The sequence below is a fragment of the Callorhinchus milii genome, unplaced genomic scaffold (genome assembly GCF_018977255.1).
Source record: "Callorhinchus milii isolate IMCB2004 unplaced genomic scaffold, IMCB_Cmil_1.0 Scaffold8, whole genome shotgun sequence".
Classification (NCBI taxonomy): Eukaryota; Metazoa; Chordata; class Chondrichthyes; order Chimaeriformes; family Callorhinchidae; genus Callorhinchus; species Callorhinchus milii.
Window position 1 is genome coordinate 4001495 of NW_024704749.1, and position 15712 is coordinate 4017206.

Consider the following 15712-nt stretch of genomic DNA (forward strand, 5'->3'; position numbering starts at 1 on the left):
ACACACACAGGCCCCACGCCAACACCTCCTAACACCCCCCCACACACACACAGGGTCCTCCCCACAAACACACACACATACATACAGACCCCACCACCAACACCGCCCCCACCCCCCCACACACACACACACACAACCCACCCACACACACGCACATACATACATAGACCCCACCATTCACCCACACACACACACACACACCCACCCACACACACCTGGGAACCACACACAGGAACCCCCAAACACGCGCACACACACACACAACCCACCCCCCACCACACACATTCACAGACCCCAATCCCCGCCCACACACACACACGCACACACACGGGAACCACACACAGGAACCCGCATAAACACACCCGCGCGGGAGCCACATGCCCCGGCCCCACACTGCGCCTCACCATTTTGTTGTTGATTTCGTGGAAGTGAATCTCGCAGACTTTCTCTACGATGTCCTCGCTCTCGAAGGTCACAAATCCAAACCCTGGAAAACAGGAGCAGATTCTCGCTGAGACCCTCGTTTCCTCTCCCGTCTGCGGCAAACCCCAATACACAGCGGCTGTGACGGGGGAGGGGGTAGAACAGAGCGGGGGTGGGTGGGGGGGGGGTAGGCGAGGTGAGGGGGGGTTACACTCACACGCTCCTCCCACACACTCACCCCCACCCCGCACCCCCTCCCCCTTCCCAGGCACTGGCATACACTGCCCACGGACTCAGACCCTCTGAATCTCTCTGGGGTTCTCCTGCCATGTCAGAATCGGCCAGCAGGGGGCACCCACACCACCCAGGTTGAGAATGGTTGACCCCGGTTTGGACCACGACCTACGTTTTGATTAATGTGAATAAGAATAAACATTAAAATAATATTCAACGGGACTCTGTGTTAGGGGGAACCTGGTTTAATGATGCTCATCGCGGTGAACGATGTCCGACTGGCAGCAGCCGTTCCCCACGTGTCCAGGGGAGTTGGGGAGCACAGGTCAGGGGACGGAGCAAAGCTCCATCCACGTCTACATCAGCGGTGGCCAACTTGAGGCTCCCGAACCCCCTCAAAGAGCGGCCTGCCCCGAACACTCGCACGAGCCTGGGTAAGTCCACGTTCGATCGGTCACTTTTCGTGATGGAAGGAGTATTCCTTGACGCATGTCCATCTACGTTTCGCCCACAAAATATAATACAGTCGGTCCACTTCACGGCATATGCCGTGAAGCGCTTTGAGAGACGTCTCGAAGACGTGATCAGGCGCTGTACCCGATGCAAGGTTTATCATTATTATCGACCGAGAAATACTCGATCAAGAAACTGTATTTTGTTGGCCGAGCGTAAAGGTTTGACCACAAAACCTTCCCACTTGTCCCAGAAAACAACGCTCTCAGATTATGAGCCAAGACTGTGCCGGGAGGTTGGGGTTGGCGCGTTGGGGTTAACCGTACTCTCATCAACAGGAGGTGGACCGGCGTTTTGGAGCGAGCGAGTGAGTGAGTGAGTGGCCAATGTCGCCTGAGGCCGGCTCAAAGGCTGAGCCAGTGGATAAGGTGTTGCCCGTGTCTGTGTTTAATTGCCTCAGCGCCGATTTCGGGCTGGTAACTCTGCCCGTCTCTCTCCCTCGCTCACACCTGCCGCCGTTAATAATTCAGGACCATCTCTGTTCACGTGAATAATTCATTATGTTGACAGGTTCAACATTGTCCGTCCCTTTCCCCCTTGTGTTGAACAATCTCTGGCAATGTCAGTGTGGTGCAAGTGGGGAGGAGGAGGGGTGGGGGGGGTGGGGGGGGGGGCTGTGTTTGAGCAGGTGCTGTCCTTTGGATAAGATGTTAAATCGAGGCTCTGCCTGTACCTGTAGAGATGGATGTTAAATGTTGCACAGCACTCTTCGGAAAGAGAAGGGAGTTTCTCTCTCCCAGTGTCCGGTGTCGTGGCCAACAAACCCTCAGATAAAATTGATCATTCACTTAAACGTACTCCTCGGCTGTTTGTGGGACATTGCTTTATAGAGTACATCCAGCGAAGCACATTGGGACGTCCTTCCGGCGTGGAAGGCAAGATACCAAATGTAAGGATTGTTATCATTATTATCATTATTATTGTCATTGAAACCGAGATCCCATCTTCCTGGTCAGGTGGACATTATAAAGCTCCCACGACACTACTGAAAAAGAGAAGGGAGTTTCTCCCAGTTTCTTGACCCAACAATCCTCCAGGTAAACTGACCAATTCAGCTCACGGCTGTTTGTGGGATGTTATTGTGTGTCTGTAGCGTCAGTTGATGGAGAGACTAAAGAGTGTGTGTGATGTGTGTGTGTGAGAGTGTGTGTCAGTGCGTGTGTGTGTGTGTGAGTGTGTGGGGGCTGGTTGGCGGAGAGAGGGAGGTGGATATGGATCGACTGTACCAAGTGAGCTTAACTCAGGCAGAGCCAGCGGGGCAGGGGTGGAAAAAGAACAGCCAAGAGACTGACCCCTTCCCCACACCCCCACCCCCAACCCCTCCACCCCCAACGCCTCCACCCCGGCTCTCTCGGGCCCAGCGCAGAATCGCTGGTGTCAGCAGGTCCACTCTGGCCGGATTTACCAGTGCGCTCCTGACTGTCGCAAGCAATTCATCAGTGGCAGCTTGGCAAAGAGGTTTATACTGGGAGCTGATTACCCGCGCTCTAATTAGACAAGCCTCAGGGAACCCAGCCCGAGAACAGCCTAGAGCTGGGCACTGAGGCCAGTCAACACACCACCCCCACCCTCCTTCCCCCCACTCCCCGAATACACTAATTCCTTAACCCATAATCCGTCCTAGTTCGCGGACGAAATGTGTCCCAGCAAATGTAGCGTTCAAATGTAAGATCTGAACCTGTTTCCCCTATGTCCATACTCCAAAGCTACCCACCCCCCCCCCCCCCACCCCACCCGCTCAGCCGGCTCTGGCCCTGTACATCTCCCTCATCCCCTCCGCCGCGCTCTCAGCCCCCTGCGCCCCGAAACGATCCCTCCGCCCCCTCTCGGAGCCAGAGAGAATCTCACACATTAGACGCATTGTTAGGCCATCCACCGCTGGAGAGTGCCTGGTGCACAGGGGGAGGGAGGGGGTGGAGGAGGAGGTGACCGTAGGTCCAGTCGAAGAGGAAGGTCTTCAGGCGCGACCTGAAGATGGGGCAGGAAACGGGCGAGTCGGGGGGATGGAGGGAGAGCGTTCCCAGAGTTTCAGGGGGTAGTGGCTGAAAGCGCGGCCGCCCTCCCTGGTAGAAGGGAGGGCACGAGGGACGGTCGAGGAGGCTACGAGCCGCCACCTCAAGCACAAGCCGTGGCACAGGCTGACTCAAGGAGCCGAGGATTACATTAATGCCGGGATCAGCCCAGCCAGGGGATCGGGCTGAGGACAATCAATCAGTTAGCCAGTGGCTCACATGACAGGGTTCATTCAGGCTTTTATCTCCTGAGAGCCTGAGAAGACAACGTCTCCCGACCGACCGAACAACCGACCGACCGATCGCACAGTCTGCTCTTTGTTTGCCTGTAATCTATCTGCCTGTGTTTTCCCTTCGGAGTCCTGGGCAGTGTTCTCTCAGCTACTGGTGTCCTTTCCGGTTCCCTCCTGTTTAGTGAGTGAGTGCCGCCCTCTCTCTCACCAACTCCCACTCCACCCCCTCCCCACCCCCCAACCCACCCTCCTCCGCACTGGGTCTGACTCTCCCCCCCCCCCCCCCACACACCCCCCACACACTGCCTCCGAGCTCACGAGCTTAAAAAAGAACAAGGTCAAAGCCGAGCTGGAGATGCCCTCAACCATTTCAGCATCGACCACATCGCAGTTTGGAACAAATGATTTTACACACACACACCCATCCACACACACACGCACCCACACACACACACTACACGCACACACACACACACACACACCCATCCACACACACAGGCACCCACACACACACACTACACGCACACACACACCCATCCACACACACAGGCAGCCACACACACACACACACACACCCATCCACACACACACCCATCCACACACACACTACACGCACACACACACACACACCCATCCACACACACAGGCAGCCACACACACACACACACACACACCCATCCACACACACACGCAGCCACACACACACACTACACGCACACACACACACACACACCCATCCACACACACACGCACCCACACACACGCACCCACACACACACACACACACACACCCATCCACACACACAGGCAGCCACACACACACACTACACGCACACACACACACACACACACACACCCATCCACACACACAGGCAGCCACACACACACACTACACGCACACACTACACACACACACACACACACACTCTACACACACAGTCTCGCACACACTACACCACACACACACACCCATCCACACACACAGCCACCACACACACACACTACACGCACACACTACACACACACCCCCACACACACCACCCACCCACACACACACACCACCCACACACCACACACCACACACACACTACACACACACACACACCCATCCACACACACAGGCAGCCACACACACACACTACACGCACACACACACACACACCCATCCACACACACACGCAGCCACACACACACACTACACGCACACACACACACACACCCATCCACACACACACACTACACACACACACACACCCATCCACACACACACGCAGCCACACACACACACTACACTACACACACACCCATCCACACACACAGGCAGCCACACACACACACTACACGCACACACACACACACCACCCACACACACACGCAGCCACACACACACACTACACGCACACACTACACACACACCCATCCACACACACAGGCAGCCACACACACACACTACACGCACACACACACACCCATCCACACACACAGGCAGCCACACACACACACTACTCACACACACACACCCATCCACACACACAGGTAAACACACACACACACACACTACACGCACGCACATACACACGCACCCACACACATGCACACACGCGCGCACACACGCACCCACACACGCGCACACACACCTACACACGCGCACACACACCTACACTACACGCACACACACCTACACACACACACACATACACACACAGGCAGCTCCCTCACTGGCTGATGTCAATACAGAATGCTTCACACACAAACCACTCAGCGCTTTTGAGACGTCCTCACGACGTGAAAACCACTGCGTCAAAAACATACACAGTCACACACACGAATATGCGCACACAGTGAAACGCATCCCACACAGTGACACACGTGCACACACAGTGACATACAGACACACACACAGTGACACATGCACACACACACAGTGACATGTACACACATAGTGACATACAGAAACACACACAGTGACACACGCGCACACACAGTGACATACAAACACACACAGTGACCTTCAGACACGCACACACAAGTGACATGCACACACAGTGACATACAGACACACGCACAGTGCCGCGCACACACACACACACACACACACACACAGTGACACAAACGTACATACAGTGACACGTACACATCGCAGTGTCACAAACACGGGCGCGCACGCGTACAGTGTCTGTGGACTGGCACCGGGGTGGAGATGCGGCACTGGCGGGTGGGGGGGGGGGGGTGCGACGGGGTGGGGCAGGGGGTTGATGGTGGGTGTGGGTGGTGGTGGGGGGTGGGGGTGTTAGGGGGAAAGGAGTGGTCCCGGCTCACAGGCAGCACCTTCTAACACCGAGCGAAGGAGAACATGCACATTCTGTTTCCACAAGTGCCTGTCACGTGTGGACGGCTCTCTCCTGCTGAAGGCTACGTGCATTCCACGGGAAATCCGGGCTCCGGAACATTGGCAGCGCAAAGCTTCACAAAGCCTAGACGTACGCACACGCACATCTGCACGTACATGTACACGCGCGCGGCACTATTCGGAAAGGGAAGGGAGCTCGTCTCTCCCGGTGTCCTCGCCAACAGTCCCCCAAATAAAATTGGCCCCTCACTTCCTGGCTGTTCACAAACTGGCTGCTGGGTTCGCCCCCAGAACTCACAGTCGATCCATTTTGGAGCAAACACTGCGAAGCGCTTTGAGACGTCAAAGGGTCCCTCCGTGGGGGTCCCTCCTGCCCCGACGGCACCGGCAATCTCAATCGGAATGGAGGTTCATCAGCTTGACCGGCGGCCGGGCCTGGGCCACCGCGGCCTCACGTCCGCTTTCGGTTCAATCGTGGGCTCAGCCAGGCCCGGGGGCCATTTTGAGTGTCGTGGTAGCCATCTTGCGGCGGTGGCCACGAGTGACTGGGGTGGGGACGGAGCCGCTGATGGGACTGGTGACCTGGGACGGGGAGGCCCGGAGGCTCAGCCCGGGCCGGCTCTCGATCGGCCTCTCCTCTTCACTGTGTTTCTGATCCGCACACATAATGGAGAGTCTCGTTACCACAGGAACGGTGGGGATGGAGACCCTTAACACTTGTTCAACTGCCCTGACGATAACTTTGCACGTACGTAAGCACGCACGTGCAGAAGCACACGCAAACGCACACGCGCGGGCACAGCGACATACGCGCACGCACACAACAACACGCTTGCATACGTGCACGCTCACACGTACACACACGGAAGCGCACAGACAGAACCCACGCAACAACAAGAACTTGCAGTTATATCGCGCCCCTCAGGCAGGGTAGCGTCCCGGAGCACGCAACACACACACGCACACACACACACTCACACACAGGCACACACACACACACACCCCCACCATCCATTTCCCCCATTATCCCCTGGGATAAGGGCTGGTCTGTTATTTGCTCCGCATTGTTAAGGTTTAAGATGAAAGTTAAGAGATAAACGTTTCGTTGATGTTGATTTGAACGCGTTTAAGCGGTTTATTACAATTGAAAATATAATACTCGTTGCATTTGATGGAGCGCCATTGTCTGGCCCTTGTCGGTAGAGTCCTGGAGCATTTAAAACGCTTAAGATGTCTCAAAGCACTTCACAGAACACACTGTGAATTGAATTGACTGTATATTTGTGGGCGAAACGCGGCAGCCAATTGCGCACAGCAATGTCCCCACAAACAGTCGTGGATTGAAGTGACCAATTTATTATTACTATTTTTTTGAAGGGATTATTACCCCTGGAAAAGTGATCCGCCAATTGACTAACAACCGGATTCCTACTGACTGCTGGTAAATAAACAGAGGCCTTTGGGGTAAGGAAACTTGCCCAAGGTTTCGCCCTGCCGGGAATCGAACCCAGCTCCCCCACTCGCTTGTGTGGCGAGGGCTCGAGCCACTGACCTACAGGACTCTTATCTTCGGAGAGGAAGAATTCTCAATGTGATGAGAGGCCGGGGGTGGTGGTGGGTCACACGGAACATTCACTTTACCTGCGGTTCTTATAAAAACCCAGACCCAGCCAGCGAGACTGCGTGGATGGTGCAAGCAACCGGGAGACCAAAATAATAATAATATAATTTGCATTTGATACAGCGCCTGATCACGTCTTCGAGACGTCTCGAAGCGCTTCACAGGATATACAGTAAAGTGTAGCGACTGTGTACTTTGGGGGTGAAGATACGACTTACCTCGATGCCGATTGGTTGTCTTGTCAAACATCAACATAGCGTCATCTACCTGTTTTGGGGAGGAGGGGGGGAAAAAAAATCAAAGTTAAATTTTTTGGCGACCATTTGTTCCCCCTTCCAAAACTTGCATTGTTATTATTAACGATAATCATAGCAATAATCCTTAAACTTGACGTCGCACCTTTCGTGTCGAGAGAACATCTCAAAAAGCTTCACAAGATGTGCTGTAGTGAGGTGTAGTGTTACTGTGTGTATTTTGAAACAAACCTTGTACAACAACCCCCCCCCCCACACCCACACCCCTCCCCTCCACCACCGTCCCAGCCAACAATCCCTCAGATAAAACCGATCATTGACTTCATGGCTGTGCGCGTCCATAAATTGGGATGATTTTGTCAACAAACAACACACAGTCAAGTCACTACACTCGACAGCAATGCTTCGTGAAGTGCTTTGCGATGTTTTGACATTACATTGACATTGACATTTCAGCAGCTTTGGGACGTCCTCCCGACATGAAAGGGACTACATTAAAACGGGATTGTTACTGTTATTACAGACGCTTTATTAAATCCAGTGATGATTATTACTATTATTATTATTATTATTATTATTATTTATCAGTATTAATCAGAACTGGAGCCGTTTCCCCATTGAAGAGGTTCACGGCTTAAGAACCTCGTTGCTCTCTTTGGCGTTTCCCTTGCGTCTCCCCTCTGCTCTCTGCCAACACCTCCGGCTCGGGATCTGGGATCTGAGTCAATCCCTGTTTTTTAAGGGGCTTAGGTTGAGCAAATAGATGTGACGTCACAGCCTAAGCTGTAGCTGTGGCTGAGCTGGGCTGAGCTGAGCGTGGGGTGGGGTGGGCTGGGGCTGAGCTGAGCTGGGGCTGGGTTTGGGGTGGGGTGGGCTGGGGCTGAGCTGAGCTGGGCTGGGGCTGGGCTTGGGGTGGGGTGGGCTGGGGCTGAGCTGGGATGGGTCACAGGCAGGACTTCTCCATCACAGACGGATGTCCACACAAATATGCCGCTTTCTGAGCACTGCCACCCTGTGCCCACCAAACAAGGAGGAGTATTTTTACAGCGCCCTTCAGGCAGGGGTAGCATATCAGGAGTGCTAAAGCAGGCCAGGTGCTTGCCCACAATGGCAGTGCCAGCCCAATGCCAGCCTCCTCTAACAGCACCCCCTGTGCTCTGTGGATTGCAAGGAGTATGGGGGTGTGAGGGTGATTGAATGCGCAGTCGAAGAGAAGGGTCTTGAGACATGCTTTTTGAGGGAGACAATAACTTGCCATTAATAGGCGCTCTGAGACGCAACTTTGCAGGATAATAGTGTGGGGTAGCGACTCACTAACTGTTCTGCGTACATCAGGACCCATTCCCAGGATCGCCCGACCCGACCCATGAGCTGCCACGACCCCATCCCGTTAAGGGAAGACGCCTTATAAATGAAATCTTGTTGTTGTTGTTATTTAAGCTCCAGTAAATACAACGCAGGGAATGGAAACTAAATTAAAACAGAGCTGGTTCCTGGTGCCTTTTATGCAATTACAGGTTCGGGGAGAATGATTTTTTTTCATATAAAGAATTGCAACATAATAATGATTATTCTTATCGAGAATACCAGAGTAATTAAATAAAATTCTGCGCCAATTTTACTCATGGTTAATTCTCCCCTTTCCCCGCCCTCCCGCCCACACCCCCACCCACCAACAGGGTCACTAATGCCCACCTGTTTACATCATCAGGGACTGATCAGTCACATCAAAGCGCTTCACAGGATACACTGCATATTTTGTCGGCCAAACGCACACAGCAGCGTCCCACAAACAGGCGTGGATTGAAGTGACCAATTTATTATTATTGTTATTATTTATTTTTTTTGAAGAAATTATTACTGGCGGAAAAGCGATCCACCAATCGACTAACAACTGGGTTCCTATTTACTGCTGGGTAAACAGAGGCGGGTGGAGTAATGAAACTTGCCCAACATTTCGCTCTGCCTGGGATTCGAACCCAGGTCCTCTCGCTTGCGCTCTAACCACTGAGCTGCAGGACGTCACCCTGGTGTGCGACACGCGACAGTGACACAGTAGTCTGTGTTAATATCCCAGACGGTGCCATTCACAGCAGAGACAGGCAGGGCATCAGGCTATAGCCATCCACCCTGTGCTGGGCAAGAACAACGCTGGAAACCAAGAAGAGGCTCGGGGGGGGGTGGGGGGGGGCGGCGTGAGTGCAAAAGGGCAGAGAGGAGACGAGAAATACCATCTTGGGTGAGGGGGCTCCAGGTTTGATCTCAGCCAGTGACACAACCAGATAAATTGGACCTTGAACTCGTGGGGGGGGGGGGGGAGTGGGGGGAGATGAAAGGGGTGGTGGAGGGAGTTTAATAGTCAGTGAGGACATGATTGAGCCCGACTGTGATTTCCTCTCCCCCCACCTCGCCACCGCCACCGCCCCCCCTCCCACCCCCCACACACACACAGACAGACAGTCTAGGCATGTAGTGCGGTCGCTTGGATGAGGCACAGAGGCAGGTGAGCGCTTACAACATGAGCCAGAGCCTTCCAAAAAGGGCGCCGAGAAAGTTTTGTGGGGGGAGACAGACAGACAGGGGGGTTGGGAGAGAGAAAAAGAGAGAGAGAGTGCTGGCAATCTGCTGTTCCCAGTGCCCAAATTAATTAGGAATGCGTTAGCAAAGATTAAGGCACACCTTCACGTCCATTATTGCTCGGCTCCTAATTGCTGCATAAACTGCGATCCACAAAACTCACAGCCATTCACTGCTCGCTCTGAGACGGACCTCTCGCCAGAAAATACCTATTGCATGAATAATTTTGCAATCATTTACAAAGTGAAAGGCCGGGATTGTTCTTCTGAGAAAGCATTTACATAGCTGTTTGTCTTCCCCGAGTCCCTGAGGATTGATTTATTCTTCATGGCTTACTCAGCAACGCAATAGCACACATCTACTTTGCTGAAGAGGTCAGACGGAGACAGCAGGGTTTTGTTAGCTGGGCTGGGGGGTGGGATTCCATCGCCTGGGAATGAGGCACTCTCTCTCTCTCTCTCTCGTTCTCTTTCTTTCTCAGTCAACCAAAGGGTTCTTCAAAAAAAAATACCTCCACGTTTAATCTCTCAGCTCACAGTACAATAACTTCACATTGTCACTGTGAGAAGGTTATGGTGCACTTTGCCAAGTTTTGACCACGTTTAACTAAGCCGCTAGCTGGTTTAACTAACCAGCTTGGCTTAGCAGCAGGGCTCTCACTCTCCGCTCTGTTACGCCCGTAAAACATACGAGTCAATTCACTTTACTGTATATCCTGTGAAGTGCTTTGTGAGACGTCTCGACGACATGATAAGGCGCTGTGTCAATTTATGGTTATTATTTTCATCACAACCAACTTGCTCAAATTAGCAACAATGAAAGGTTTCAGCACTAACTTTGGCTTCAGAGATTAAAAGGGAGAGATATTCTGAACCTCCATTGAGAGCTTCAGGTTTGCGTGAACGACTGTAGAATATAAAACTGCTCGCGTGTGGGAGAATGATAATAATACGTGATCAGTATAGCTTTCGTCGCAAAGGACAGTGATAAATATTCAGTGATATGGCTTCACAAAACGCTGAGCGCTGAATATATCCCACAAGTAAACAACAATAGAGTCTCCACGCGACAATGGCTAAAAATGGAGATGTTTTTGGTGTTTTCTTTACAGAGTAGTTAAGTAACTGTTAATGTCCTAGTTTATAGCGTTCGAATGGGGACAGACCCCAATGCCAATAGCCAACACTACGGAGAAATAGATTTCCTCTCTCTCTCTCTCTTGTTACGCCCAAGCCCAAGATCAGCCGTACAACAACAACAAGTTGCATTTATACATGTAGGGCGGTGTCTCAGAGCACTTCACAACAGCGTTGTTCGACGCTGAGCCAAAAGCAGCCTGAAAAGACCAGGTGAAAAAAACAAAAAAAAATTCCAGACTGAGGTCTGAGGTGGGTTCAGGTTTGGTGGGTCAGAGCATCAAAGGATATGGGGCAAATGTGGGTTATTGGTGTTGACGTCCACATCTAATAGAATGGCAACACAGGTTCGAGGCGCTGAATGGCCTCCTCCTGTTCCTATGATGTCTAAAGCCATTGTGAATTGACCATATATGAAGGCAATGTGTTCTCCCTCCATCCTTCACCCCACCTCGCCCTACTAACCACCCACCAGGTGGAGAACAAATGTTCTGAGGGGCTCACGTTGTGTGTGGGGGCGCGGGGGAGAAATGATGGGGGGAGGGAAAAGAGATGGATAAACCCACACCTCATCAGGTGGAGGCTGACAATTCTAAACATGAGTTTGGGGAATGGGGGTGTGGGGGGGAGGGAACAGGGGAACAGGGGGAACTAGTCTCTCGAGGTTTGGGTTTGAACTCTAAGCCACTCACTCAATCACTGGAATTATGTCAGTAAGACACATTGAAAGTCGTGCCCGGGGGTAAAAGACTCCATGCAATCAAACGGTTGCACAATAATCTTGTGTACGTACTGGAGCATGCAATGAGGGCTAGACGGCTGCGTTGGAAGACCCCCAGCCCCCTAAAGCTTTGTCCTTGACGCACCGACTGGCCTAAACCCCCCCCCACCCCCACGCCACAGTACAATGCGCCTCAGCCTCCATTCATTAACGGCCGAGTATAATACATGGCCCCTTTTAAATGTCGTCTTCAATTTTCCAGCCAAAGGGTCAATAATAAAGAAAAAAAATTACAGCTGCGGTTTGGAAGCCCTTCGTCAGTCAATCAACCTAAGAAGGGGCAAAGGGCAAGACTTCTTGGATCCAGGTCCCCTTAGCAACCAACGGAGGCTCCTTCAGGGAGAAGGAAGCAGACAGACCCTGGGTATCCATGCTGAGCGCTGCGCGAACACAATGCAGTGTTATTTTTATGCGCTTGCAATTTTCGGAGGGTTTTCTTTCGGTCGGGAGGGATAAGGAAGAAGAAAAAAAGAAAAAAAAAAACGATTTAAGAAGAACCTTTGAAGGAAAAACGATGGGATGCTCCCGCAGACCATCCTTGCATTCGATGTAGCCCCTTACCACGCCCTCGAGGCACTCAAAGCACTTCACAGAATAAGCTGAAGTGACTGTGTATTTTGTGGGCGAAATATTACAGAGATAGGGAAATATTCGTGCAACACGGATTTGGTGAATTGTCTTGCGTATCATGACTTTTTTTTTTAAAAAAATTGGGATTTGGAGGGGCAGATTAGCCACTGGGAGCAGGGACTCCACCCTCTCAGCTCCTGTTATCCTTGGAAGCCAAAGCCCTAACAGGTCCTAGCTGGGCAAGCGACGAGAAAGCTTGCTGGACAGTGCACTCAATGGCAAGCTGTGTGGGTTTAGCTGGTTAATACTCCAGCAGTTAGCCATGACGGATACTCTATAGAGTCCCCAAGCCTTGATTTTTGACATCCTTCTCCTAATACTCTCTGGAATTAGAAGGGTGCGTCCTTCCGGCGAGACAGAGAGAGAGAGAGAGAGAGAGAGAGGGCGCATTCCATTCCAATACACGGGAATTTGCGTGTGTAGGTGGAATGCATGGAATTCTCAAGTTTGGTTTGGATGCTCTTAAGGACGGTGAAGGGTTTCCGAAGTGTCGGACATCTGGCTGACCCCCAAAAAACACTGTTTTTGAAAAAATATATATATACATTACCCTCAAGAATATCTTTTTCTGAAAGGGTCATTTCTAATCCCCAAACCTTCTTCCATTTACCATCCTCCTCCGCTGCCTGTCACAGATGTCCCTCCCTCGGTCTTAAGTTTCTATACAACCTACGTCAGTGTCAGCCTGGCTCAGCCCGTAACATTCACCTCCGAGTCAGAAGGTTTGTGGTACAAGTCCCACGTTGGGACTCTTGAGATCACAGTCTAGGTGGACGCTCCGATGCAGTGCTGGGGGTGTGCTGCATTGTCGGAGACACCATCCTTCGAGGGAGACATTAAAGATCCTGTGGCTCTGTTCGAAAAGAGAAGGCAGCTTCTCCCCCAGTATCCTAGTCACCAATCGTCCAGGTAAAATGGGTCGCTCACTTCATGGCTGTTTATGGGACATTGTTGCGCGTAAACTGGCTACCACATTCACCTACAACTTCACGATAAAATCCTGTGAAGCTCTTTGAGACACCTCGACAACATGATAAGGCGCTGTACCAAATGCAAGGATTATTCTTAATAGGAAGGTTGCATTCAAAGGCCAGATATATCAGCCACCCTCTCTCCTCCTCCCTTCCAAAGCTTAGTGAGAAGGTCCCATGTTACCATTTGGCTAAGCCAGAACCCCTGAGACGTGGGATTCAAAAACCTATTGAGGTTGGAGCTGTTCACATCAGAAATAGCAGTGGCTTCTCCCAAAACTGCTAACATCTCCGAGCTGCCTATTCCGGTCTGAGACAAACTGACTGAGGATGTGTGTGGTTTCTTACAGGTTTGCAATGTAGCGGTGAACATCCCCTTTGAAGTAAATTATCTGGATGGAGGGTGGAGGGCAGAAGGGTGGCCGAAGGCATGGTCGAAGACGAGGGTCTTGAGGCGGGTCTTGAAGGAGACAAGGGAAGGAGCGAGCGAAGGAAATGTGGGATGGAGTCCCAGAGGGTGGGGCCAGAGAGGCTGAAGGCCCGACTGGCAATAGTGGGGCGGGCCAGGCTGGGCGGGGGACATGGAGCAGGCTGGAGCCTGCTGAGCGGAGGGAGCGGCCAGGTTGATAAGGGAAAGGCAAGATTAAAATTGAAATGGGATTAGAATGGGATTAAAATTTACAAACACGATTTTCATTCACTTTCTAAAATGTCATAAACTTTCATAATAACTAGCGCTCCAAGCCACTATCCCCCTCTTCACGCTCGTTTAATTACCGCAATCATGTCCTCGAGACGCTCTCTCGCGTGAAGGGAGCTATATAAATACGGGTTGTTGTTGCTGTAAAATGCTGCTAAAATCTAATAAAATGGTGGAATAGGCTTGATCAATTGGACGGCTTGTTCTTATGACAGTGAAGTCACTCCAGTTGACCTCAAGTGTCTCTCTCTGGTTTGGTAAGCGGCGAATGGTAATGAGTGGGGGTAGGAGAGCCTTCCAAATGCCCCAAAATTCCACCGAGCCTTAGCCCTTAAAAGTGTTTTGACTTAAAATGCCCAGAATTGGGGCAAATACTTGGAAAGTTCAATCCTAATAATTTTAGAAGCTGTTTTATTTTTTTTGCCCCTCTACTCTTCTTAAACAAGAAGCAGCTTCCAAAAGATCAGGACCAAACTTCCCAAGAATTCTCTGCGAGATACTCCGGGAAGTTAGGCTATTCAAGGGGTGTGCAGGAAAGGCGGGGAAACGGGATTAAAACAATAATAATAATAACCCTACGCTAGAATATAGCGCCTCAATCCGTTCTTCGAGACATCTCAAAGCGCGTCACAGAATATATTGCCAAGTGAACTGCAAACCCCAATGCTCGGTCGCTTTCAGAAACTTTCCTAAACCAGCGAGCCCTTAAATTCTCTGACCGCAAAAGAAAAGCGACTCGAGACTCGGCGAAGGGGGATTTCGGGCGTTGGGCAGAACAGACCAGAGGGTTCCTAGAGCGCTGGAACTCCAACACGCTGACTCACGCTCATTCCCACACGGGCGGGCATTCATCGCTTTCAAAAGAGTGAGTGAGACACAGAGAGAGAGAGAGAGACAGAGAGGGAGAAGAGAGAGAGAGAGAGAGAGAAGCAAAAAGTCCCAGTCAAATGAAATCACCACTGGCAGCTACATCCCCAGGAACAAAGTATCAAGCTATGCTGATGCTAATAGCCTTTCAAACACTGGGGTTCCAGTTCTCAATACTTCAGCTGCTCGCTTGTTGTGCTAAGTCTGCGGTTGCCATGACAGGGCCGAGGAGAATTTCTTTTAAACAGCCCTCGGTCACCTCGCTCGCATTCAGTGCAGCTCCAAAAACGGGCAAAGTACAAAAGAGTTAAGATTGCCTTGTTCTCAACGCCACGGGAAAAAAAGTACTTCCCCCCCACCCCCACCCCGCCCCACACACCAAAAAATTACCGTTTTCTCATGTTCTCTCA

At 51.6% G+C, this 15712-nt stretch overlaps 1 protein-coding gene across 1 annotated transcript in view; it reads right to left on the reverse strand.

The window, feature by feature from the left end:
- The window catches only part of LOC103189867 (RNA-binding protein Musashi homolog 1), a gene marked incomplete in the record, with an annotated part of 79612 nt that overhangs the window by 5708 nt on the left and 58192 nt on the right, over nt 1-15712 (reverse strand). Inside the window, 2 exon segments of the mRNA XM_042337348.1 lie at nt 405-487; nt 7605-7653. Coding sequence (XP_042193282.1) covers nt 405-487; nt 7605-7653 — 132 coding nt within the window.